This window comes from Bidens hawaiensis, unplaced genomic scaffold, assembly GCF_021521415.1.
Source record: "Bidens hawaiensis isolate Kalapana, Puna unplaced genomic scaffold, B.hawaiensis_p1.1 tig00027176_1, whole genome shotgun sequence".
Lineage (NCBI taxonomy): Eukaryota > Viridiplantae > Streptophyta > Magnoliopsida > Asterales > Asteraceae > Bidens > Bidens hawaiensis.
In genome coordinates, this window is record NW_027494392.1 from 283,952 (window position 1) to 295,000 (window position 11,049).

At 37.3% G+C, this 11,049-nt stretch overlaps 1 protein-coding gene across 1 annotated transcript; it reads left to right on the forward strand.

Moving 5' to 3' along the window:
• The first annotated feature begins 2,086 nt into the window (after positions 1 to 2,086).
• Positions 2,087 to 8,665, forward strand: LOC143574932 (flowering time control protein FPA-like). Its single transcript, XM_077059429.1, has 4 exons — positions 2,087 to 2,095; positions 2,797 to 3,108; positions 6,074 to 7,206; positions 7,569 to 8,665. The coding sequence occupies exons 1-4, from the start codon at positions 2,093 to 2,095 to the stop codon at positions 8,635 to 8,637; spliced, it is 2,517 nt and encodes an 838-aa protein (XP_076915544.1). The 5' UTR covers positions 2,087 to 2,092; the 3' UTR covers positions 8,638 to 8,665.
• The last annotated feature ends 2,384 nt before the right edge of the window (positions 8,666 to 11,049 follow it).

The window sequence follows — 11,049 nt, forward strand, 5'->3', positions numbered from 1 at the left end:
CATGAAATAAGTAACTTGAAGGATTAGTTTGCGACAAACGGAAAGGTAAGTTCACCGAGGAAGACCTAGATTGAAAAGGGTTTTTAGTTAGTAGATGGACGTAAAAGATTTAAAGTAAAATAACATGACAAGTAAGATAAATAATTAAAGTTTGAGGGTTTAAGTGTAAATACACAAGAATTAAAGTAATGGTTTTAGAAAAGTAAGTTTACTCGAAATGGGGTCTCGGTATTCTATTCGGTAGTTTAACTTAACCTTTGTTAAGTAAATATTTGAGTATAATTTATGCTATTGCAAGACCCTTTTTTAAATAGATACTAAGACGAGATTTACGAGTGTTCGGATTTGTCGGTTTGAGTCTTGATAATTGGTCAAGCCTGAAGTCGAGATTCCAAAGTGATAAATGTTATGAGATAACTCAATGAAATCAAAAGAAACTTAACCAAGTGTATAGTTCTATTAGGAAGAACCTTAACGTTTGTTAAACGAGTATTTGGCTTTGTCGGTCCAAACTTGTTATAAGATCAAGTTGGATCCAACATACCAAGTATTTTGAGAAAACAATTTAAAATTAGCTTATAGTATAGTTTTAAGTAAAATATGAGATTCGGTGGCACAAAACACACTAGTGTGTCTTAAGCGAGTGAACTCGGTTTAGTTCGGTCCTTGACTCGGAATAAGACCGATGATGGTTACCACATACCCAATACCATAGAACTTTATTAAAATAACTTAGAAATGATATACTCAAGTCTTATATACAACATGTTACAAATAAAGTATTTAAACAAGAGTTCAGTTTTGGTTCGGTCCTTGACTCGGAATAGAGCCGAGGATGGTTGCCACATACCCAATACCGTAGAACTCATTAAAATGATTTGGAAACTAAAGTAATTAGAACTAAACAACATTAGTAAGCTTGTATAAATTAGATCATAAATTAACGTGTTTAATTAAGGACTATGATAGTCCTCCATGAAGCCTTGCCTAACAATACACCTAAACCGACATGGCCGGAGAAGGGAAAGCCAAGGAAAAAGGGGAGTATGTTTTAAACAAGCCATAATAATAAACTTTAATTAACAAGAATTAGTTACAAACAAAGATTATAAGTAGTTTGACCTTGAGAAGTCAAACTATCAAGAGTTTGAAGAAAAAATACTTAGACCTAGATTGGGGAGAGTTTGAGGTGAATGAGCAAACCAAAATGGGATGCACTGGTCTTTTATATATATGGAAACAGTGAAGGGTTGGCCATAATGTTGCTTTCAAGAGTTACATGTTTTTGTTATTTGACAATTTTAGTCCCTTTAGTTTGTTGTAACTCGTTTTTAGCCAAAAAAATGGTGTTTTAACATACCGAAAGAGATGATTTCTTAATCCGACAATTATGTAACATAAATGAACATAAAACCCAATATTTTATTAATAAAGAAAGTTTAAAAATACCAAAACGAGCCGGGTTTCCGATACAAAACAAATATAAGTTAAACCGAAAATGACGAATGTTACAACGGTGACGGGAGAGTGAAGTAGAAATCAAAGGTTGTTATGATTTGAATACGATACACGCTTCTTGGTAATCTATCGATCTATCATGCTCGCTACTTTTCTACGTGTTTGGAAAGAAACGATGTATGAGCGACGTATAGGAATAAAGGTTTTATAAATGAAGGATTATTTGGTATTCGAGATGTTATGACCCGTGTATAGCTTAAATGGGTCAAAACCGGGCTAAATCAGTGAGAGTTCATCATTTAGAAATCAAACAATCTGACGGTTTCATATATGGTGGGGAGCGACCAGAGCGCGACACGTTGGATTTTAGAGGTTTGGTTTATATATATTATAGATAGATAGATAAAAGAGAGAAATTTAATTATACAACACGTAATGTTAAAGGAAAAAAGAAAAAGAAAAAGAAAAAGAAAAAGAATAAGAATAGGGGTTAAAATTGTAATTAGAATAGCAACGGCTGTGATCGCTCCTTACGAAACAAGCATCCCGTGCGATAACCAAACCCTAACACCATATCTTCTCTCTCTTTCCGGCCATCAATCAAAAAGCTCGTGATCTCTCGATTCGAACGATAATGGTCAGTTTTTTCAATTGTTGATTCATCTACTTACTTTTCTTCATTGTTTTAGGGTTAATGAATACTTATAGTTATTGATTTTATTTTGTGCGTGTTATTTCATTTCATTTTATTTATTCTGGTGTTTACATGATGTATGATTCTGATTGATAGTCGTTAGGACAAGTTTTTTTAGCTTGTAATTTTGCTTTATAATGAATCTGTTGTCTACAATTGATATTAAATCGTTGGTTACTACTGGATTTTACTTTATATAAACCTTGATTCCTCATTATATATATATATATTAAGTCAGTGGTTTAAGTTTGTTCTTTTCTCAATTGTGGTACACTGAGAGGCTGATGCAAGCATCTAGAACTTTTTTTCTTCAGTATTTTATTGTGGAATGAATTGCGAATCATTGTAAAGTTTATTAGTTATGTTGAACTGCTATTAAACTGACTGATTTAAGTTTATTTTTTTTCTAATTTTGATCTGCTGTTACAAGCATCTCAATGTTGTTTTTTGAATATTTTATCGTTGAATGAATCGTGAATCATCCTACAGTTCTTTCATTATGTTTAATTCGTATCAAACTGAGTAGTTTAAGTTTGTTTTTTCATATCTGTGGCCTACTGAAAGGCTGATACAAGCATTCTAATGTTTTTTTTAAACAATTTATTGTGGAATGAATATTAATATATTTTTTTTGGGATGTTTAGAGCTCAAGAGGGGGTCGTGACAGACCTAGAAGGGACTATCCTTCGAGATCAGAGGAGAAAAATCATCACCCTCGAGGCAATGCGCCTCCTTCAAGACATCTTTGGGTTGGTAATCTGTCTCATAGTTTAACTGAACGTGCATTGAGCAATCAATTTAGGGAGTTTGGGGAGCTTGAAAGTGTAGCATTTCAACCAGCTCGGAGCTACGCATTCGTCAATTTTATTGATGAAGGTGCAGCCTTTGCAGCGTTTGAAGCACTTCAAGGTTTTGTTCTTGCGGGCAATCCACTTAGAATTGAGTTTACAAAGGCGGTTAGTGTTGTCTATCTTCATTTTCTTTATGCTTTGTGTATATGTAATTATGTACACTTATTCAATTTAGCATTATCTACTCGAGTTTTAAGTTGCAGACCTTTGAAATTTGAAAAAGATACTTATCACCAACAGGAATGCCACGGGTCTACTTTGAACATAACTGATAGGTTAAATCTTGTTTAAGTTTATATCACATATATGAAAAACTTAAGTTATCAAAGAGCAGTCTGTTGCAAAGCTTTTAGGGTAAATTTTCAATCTTATAACACCATAAGTTTATCTACATCACTGATTCACCAATCTTCTACCTGTTAATTGCCCATATCACTAGAAAATATTAATTTCCTCTAGCATGAACTAAGGGCTACAACATAACCACATGCCGTTGATGGTCGTTATTAATCTTCTCATGCTTGTTTGGTTGTCTAATGATCAACATCCAACATCTGCTCATTCAACAAGCAGCTATTTCTTATACCAACACCACCGTTTTTCATCTTTCTTTCCCGACAAAAACAAAACATAACAAAACACACACACGAGGTATGTTTTTGTTGGGTGATGTTGCAGATTTGACACTACCATTAGGTGATTCAATACATAGTTATCTTTGTCTTATATCATTCCGGTATTAACCAGAAGGACAGTTGCTTATTGTGACTGGTTCATTGGTAAGGTGACAAATTATAAAAAGTATGCATTCAGTAAATGAACAGAATAGCAAATGCCAAAAACAAAGTACTAAGAAGAATCTTTGCATGAGGTAAACTATTGGCTTTTAAGATGGTATAATAGTTCACTGTCATTATGAGATTAATTTTATGACAAATACCAAGAAATTCATTAGTACAAGGAGAACCACTGGCTTTTAATCTTGCAGAATGACAAAAGTAAATATTAATAACAAAATAAACTCTCTTAATCTCCATGACTATACAAAGTATTCACCATCTCACTGGGACCAATCTTGTGTATTCAGCTGAAAGTATTATCTTCTAGAAAAATTGTATACTCTCGATGCAACTACCTTCCCAAAGAAATGGGTGAACATTTGACCCGTTATTTGACCCAGCAGTGATGTAATGCGCTTCCAACTCAAATACAGTATCATGTTAACTCAGTATTGACTATTGAATTGCCAAACTTCACATATCTTGACTTTTAACTTTCATCTTACCCCTTCAGAGAACCGAGAGTTTGAGATGAGATGATAGCTGCACTAAATAGGGTTGATTAAACAATGAAACTTAACACAATTCCATTACCTAATAAGCTTTTCTGTAATAATAGGATGATCATCTACTTCCACGCCTTCCATGAATACAGATATAGTAATATATACTAGACGTGCACAAAAAAACCGGTTCCGGAACCTAACTGGTGGAACCGAACCGGAACCGGTTCCAGTTCCAACCCGGTTGGTACAATACCCGGTTTGGGTATTTTTGTACCCGAAAATCGTACCCGGTTCTCCTATTTGTATGTCAGTATCAGTTCCAACCCGGTTCCTACCCGGTTCTTAATTGGAACCGGTTCGGTTCGTACCTGGAAAAACCGGTTCCGACGGGTTTTTTTTGAAGGGTCAAACAAAAGTCAAACTAGCCGTTGGAACCGGTTCCAACGGTAATATAGCCGTTGGAACCGGTTTTTTAGACACCAATTAGCCGTTGGAACCGGTTCCAACGGTAATATAGCCGTTGGAACCGGTTTTTGAGACAATAGATCCGTTGGAACCGGTTCCAACAGTAATATAGCCGTTGGAACCGGTTTTTGATGCCCAAACCTATATATAACTTGTTTCCACCACTTGTTTCACCACCAAACTCAAAAACAAACTAAAATACTACTCCTTTAGCAAACCCGTTCCTTTACCCGACCATCCAACTAAATATTATTATGGCACCCATCAAAAAAACTTACAAGAAGGCTAAAACATAAACGATACTAAACATAACAACTAAAACATAAAAAACAAAGTCCGTCGTTTTAATCCGGGAATACTTATTTTTGGGTTGTAGAGCCGGACGACTCACCCACTTCCGTTTTTTTAGCTTCCAACCTTCTTTTCTCTCGACAATACTTATTCGTATGTTTTCGTAATGTCGAGTTGGACCCTGCTTTAAGAAACTTCGAGCAATATTTGCAACGTGCCAACTCATGTGAGTCGGTCATGAGACACAAATCGTAATGAACCCAAACATCGGGGCATCTTGTTGTTTCGATCACCATAACAACGTCATCATTAGTTGCCATTTGTTGTCGGTTTAAGGTTAATTGTGGTTTGGAGTGTGTTTTATAGTTTTGGAATTGGTTTAACAAGTACACAAACAAACCTTGCTATTTATAGTAAGAAAATAACCTATTTGTAGTTAAAAAACCGGTTCCAACGGTCAAAAACGGCTATATAGCCGTTGGAACCGGTTCCTAACGGCTATAATATTTAAATTTCAAAAAAAACCGGTGGAACCGGTTTTTACGTAAAAACCGGTTCCGGTTCATACCCTACCCGGTTCTTAAAAGTTAGCATATCTGGTCATCGGTTCGGGTCGGGAACCGAACCGGTTCTTGATTGGAACCGGTTCCATTTTACAACCCGGTGTGAAAAAACCGGTTTCGAACCGGTTCGGGTTTTCCAGTTGAACCCGATTTGTGCACGTCTAATATATACGATAAATCGAAATACACTTATGTGCTTTGCTGCAAAATCATGTGCACAGAAGGTCACCTATTATTATACCAGGTTAAGCTGGAGCTGCATATATATCCTTACAAGCATATGGAGCTTGCAATTATATTAACTGGATTAAAATGATGCCATTTGGAGAAATTACATACCAATATAAAATATATAAAAATCAACTACTGTTATTTGTGTTCTTAATCTTTCAAAACTTTACCATCCTTTCGCTACCAAAATAGCCCAAACATAAAGTTGATTAAAATCTCTTGCCTGATATACCAGGAGAAATCATCAGCATCAAAACACGACGACCACTACACACGCCCCCGAGACGAACTGCGTTCTAGGACCCGCCACATCAGCTCTGACCCAATCCACCACAACCGGAACCCTAAACTTGACACCGAGAACACAGAACCCAGTCCTGTTTTGTGGGTTGGGTTCCCACAATCATTAAAGGTAGACGAAGACAGTTTATATGAAGCGTTTGCCCCATTCGGTGAAATTGAAAAGGTCTCTATGATTCCCGGTCGAACATTTGCATTTATCCGATACAAACACGTTAATTCCGCATCCCGAGCAATAAACAATTTACAAGGGAAATTGTTTAATAATCCGAGAGTACATATATCCTTTGCGAAGAGTGATTCCGGACCATCAAACAGTTCACGAAACTTGATCAACGGCCCTCCGTCGCCTCGGGGGAGGCGTCACGATAGGTACCATGAACCTGAGCGCACCAGAAGATCTCCTCGCTACGTGGACCCCAACAGTCTTAATGATGTCATGAGTTTTGACAGAAAGCGTAGAAACGTTCCATTTGAATCACCTCGGTTCCAAGATGCGGGGCCCAATATAGGGTTACCAGGAAACATATATGGACGAAACAGTCCAATAGGAGATAGAGCGGGCCCGGGCTTTCATGATTATCAACATCAAGGCCCGTTTAATGATGATGTCGATTGGGATTTGCCGGAAGACGCGTTGATTTATCACGGTGCAAAGAAACCTAAAAATGATAATATGATTCCACCTGAACCTGAGCTTCCCGAGTATCCGTTTTTTGAAACCGAGCAAGTGAAACACGTTTTACCAAGACCACCCGAGTTTTCCCATCACAATATGATTGATAATAACTTAGGGCATTTTGGGTATCACAAACAGATCGTCCCTGATCAACCTGTTATTAACATGCATCAACAACCTTATGTTGTCAGGGGTAATTTTGGTAATTCATCTTATGATACTTTTAATATCGGGTCAGTTTCATCGGGTCAGAATGTTGTTGAGTGGAAAAGACAGACTCCTGAACGTGCAAATGCAGAGTGGAAATGGGAAGGGATTATTGCGAAGGGCGGGTCTTTAATTTGTCGGGCCCGTTGCTTTCCCGTTGGGAAAGTACCTGACATGAATTTGTAAGTTCTTAAAATCTCTTATTAGTTTCGGGCTGAAACTGAACCAAACTGAATTTATGGGTTTTAATTTACTTTTTGAATATTACATGAATTATAAGAAGTTAATAAATAGTGTGATGTACAATGCTCAATTAATCATTAATTATTAAAAAGATTTAGCTCCAAGTTCGTTTATTTTAAACCAAGTGTTTTTAGCCCAAAATTTTAAGCCTTTATATTAAAACTAAAACCGAATCCAAACCGGAAAAGCCGAAACTGAACGGTTTTCAAAAACTCAAAACTGAATTCTTGGTTTGGTTTGAGCCCAAATCCAACTCATGCTGCAGAAATGAGTTATTTACATAAACCATTTGAATATGCAGGCCTGAGTTTTTGGACTGCACCGCCAGGACTAATTTAGATGACCTTGGAAAACATTATTATCGGGCCACTCAATCATGGGTTGTATTCTTTGTTCCCGAAAGTGACGCGGATATGGGTCTTTACAACGAGTTCATGAACTATTTGGGTGAAAAACAACGCGCTGCCGTGTCTAAAATTGATGACAAAACCACCTTATTTCTTGTACCACCATCAGACTTTTCAGAAAAAATACTCAAAGTACCTGGGAAACTTAGCATTTCGGGTGTTATTTTAAGGTTAGATTCATCTTCTTCCAACGCTGACATTCTTCCACCACCACCACTGCCACCTCAGCCGCCACTTCAATCCGACCCATATCTTGTGTCATCTCATGTAGAAGCATCTAGAACGTCGTTTACTTCACCTTCTGGAACCTACCCTGTTCAACCGTTTCCAAATCATGGACAACCGAGACCTAATTCATTGGCACCCGCACTACCACCCGGTCCGGCCCCGTTCAGGAATATGGTCGAGTCCACTGTGGAAAACCAACCGGACCATCTCCACGACCAGAATCTAACCGCTGGCGGTAGAAACTTACCACCGCCACCAAGAGTTGGTGGTGGTGATTTCATGATGCCAACGACGCCATTAAACAATGCTCTCGGTTCAACTATTATGATGCCACAATATGGTCAACAAGTAATGGGTGGTGGTCAACAAAGTCAACAAGATCAGCTTGCACAACTGGCATCGTATGTTGGCAACCCGAGGCAATCGGCAAGCGGTGTTTCAATGGGGGAAGATCATAGGCAACAGAGTAATATAATATCTGATAATGTTTATGGGATGTCACAAACGCAATCTTCACCGAATATGCAGATTGGTAACGAGTATCATCAAGCGTCACAATACCATCATGGGCAAATGCAACCGCAACCAATTCAGCATCAACAGCAGCAGCAAGTGGTGGGTCAAAGTGGTCAGGTGAATGTGCATGAAGGTGATGCAGATCCACAGAAACGGTTGCAAGCGACGCTAGAGTTGGCTGCAACTCTGCTCAAGCAAATCCAACAAGGCAAAAGTTGAATTGAGTCTAGTATGTGTAAGAAGTAAGAATGTCAAAAGTGTTTTTTTTTTCATGTTTGGTTAAGGATCTGATGTGTTTGAAGTTTGATGGTGGTTTATGTTTGATCTTCAAATCGAGGTTTAATGGGATTATTGTTCAACATGTGGTCTCATGTTCTTTACAAATTTGGGTTGGTTAACAGTAAGGGTGTTCATGGATCTGTTTTCATATCATAGAATTTTAGGTCAAACCAATAGAAAATCAAAATATAGTATTCAATTTTGCATCTACAGAATCATAATTTGATTCCAACTTTTATGTGCCTGATTTGTAAATTCCATTATTGTGTTGTCAATCAACAAGATTCATATATATAAATCATGTTGTTTTCGTGAATTGCTGTTATGTTAGACCAATCTAGTGAGTATGGGTTGGCTGTTGCTTTTCCGTTAAGATCTTGTACAAAGTAAATTTGCATTTACTCAATTTATAAATTAGACCATTCTTACAAATTTGCTAACTTAAATGTGCCATATATTCGCCACCACCTACTTTAGTCTCACTTCCACTGGCCATTCGTCACAATGTAAAATATCATATTTTGTCGTAATAAGATACTGATCTTCTCACTCTCACCAAACAAATTGAGAGATTATTACATTATGCAAATTAGTTACCTTTTTCTATAATAAAACTACAACTAATTACAATAAACAGTGGATCAACCACTCATACATTTTCTAACTCTCAATCTCTCATTGACATGAAACATGACATATATAACACGAAATTGATGGGTGAGTATATAACATGTTGTATTCGAACCCATTTAACTTTATATTTATTTTTCAAAATTGTTTTTATGCAATAACTTAAATTGTTTCGAGTATTATTTCAAAGTTTAAAGTAGACATGCACAAATCGGGTTTTTTAAAAAAACGGAACCGGGTAGGAACCGGACCCGACCCGGTGGAATAATATGGGAACCCGGTAGGGTACGACCCGGGACTGATTTATACCCAGAAACCGGGTACACCGGGTTTTTTTAAATTTAAACAATTATAGCCGTTAGGAACCAGTTCCAACGGCTATATAGTTGTTTTTGGACCGTTGGAACCGGTTTTTAACCATATAAACCTTACACACATACTATAAATAGCTATGTGTTGTGTAGAAATTGTTTAACCACTTTTGAAACTCTAAACACACATTAAATCACAATTAAGCTTAAACCAGCAAGCAATGACAAGTAACCACGATGTTGTTATGGTCATTGACACAACACGATGCCCCGAGGTTTGGGTTCATTATGATTTGTGTGTCATTACCGACTCACAAGAGATGGTCCGATGTAAGTATTGTTCAAAGTTTCTGAAAGCGGGGTCGAAGTCCACCCTACGAAAGCATAGCAATAAGTATTCTCGTGAGAAAAAAAGTTTGGATGCCAAGAAAGCGGAAGCGGGAGAGTCGTCTGGCTCTACAACTCAAGCACCAACCGTCGCCGGTAACAACACTTAATTGTTGTAGAGCATGGGATTAAAACGACGAACCTTGTTTAACTTGTTATGTTTAATAATGTTTGTAATATGTTGTGTGTTATAATAAAATGTTTGTCGTTGTTGTAATCAAGTGAAAGAATAATAAAACATGACTAATAATAAACAAAGCAAACTAGTTAATAAACATAGCAAAACTAAAAATTACTTGAAATTTGATTGCTTGGTTCGTGTTACAAATTAAGTTACTAAAACAAATAAAAATTACAAATCTTCAAACTCTTCTTCACCACCCGATACTCCGGAAGAAAGCCCTTCTTCCATCCCCTCAACATGAATTGGACGCTCTAGTGGTATTTCGTCTTCAAAGTTTGCCTTGTGTTGTATACGATCCACAACATCCAAATGATCCTTTAGGCAATGCAAACCTCTAGAGACCCGGGAGTTAGTTTTGTTCTTCGCATTGATAATACCCTCCCACTAAGAGAAAAAACCAATTCCGAAGCTACTGTTGACGCTTGGACGACAAGCAAGTCACGAGCCAAGGCGGATAGAATAGGAAATTGGTTTGTTTTCCTTTCCACCAAGCCAAAATATCAATGTTGCGAATTTCATCGACCGTTGCACCCTCAACATAGTTTGCCCCACCATATCGACCAAGTTCACTTGTTGGTGTGTTTCCCCTTTGCTGCTTAGCCGCCGACTCACGAACAACATTCATCAAATTTATAACCTTGTCCTTGCGCGACTTACTTTTTGTTGTTTGCCTCCCAAAAGACGATCTTGAGCTTGGACTATAAAGTTGAAAATAATGATCAAAAAGTTCTTGAAGGTATTTGTTAAAATTATCCTTCGCTTATGTCGACAACTTCGGGTCGATCTCTTGCATACCCACGTTGTCAAATATTTCCTCGATCAATGTCTCAACCCCGTTAA

What these genes read in the sequence shown, in the direction of transcription:
- LOC143574932 (XM_077059429.1), top strand. An exon ending in GAATTGAGTTTACAAAGGCG is followed by an intron (nt 3,109 to 6,073) that starts GTTAGTGTTGTC and finishes CTGATATACCAG; the next exon opens with GAGAAATCATCAGCATCAAA. An exon ending in AAAGTACCTGACATGAATTT is followed by an intron (nt 7,207 to 7,568) that starts GTAAGTTCTTAA and finishes TTGAATATGCAG; the next exon opens with GCCTGAGTTTTTGGACTGCA.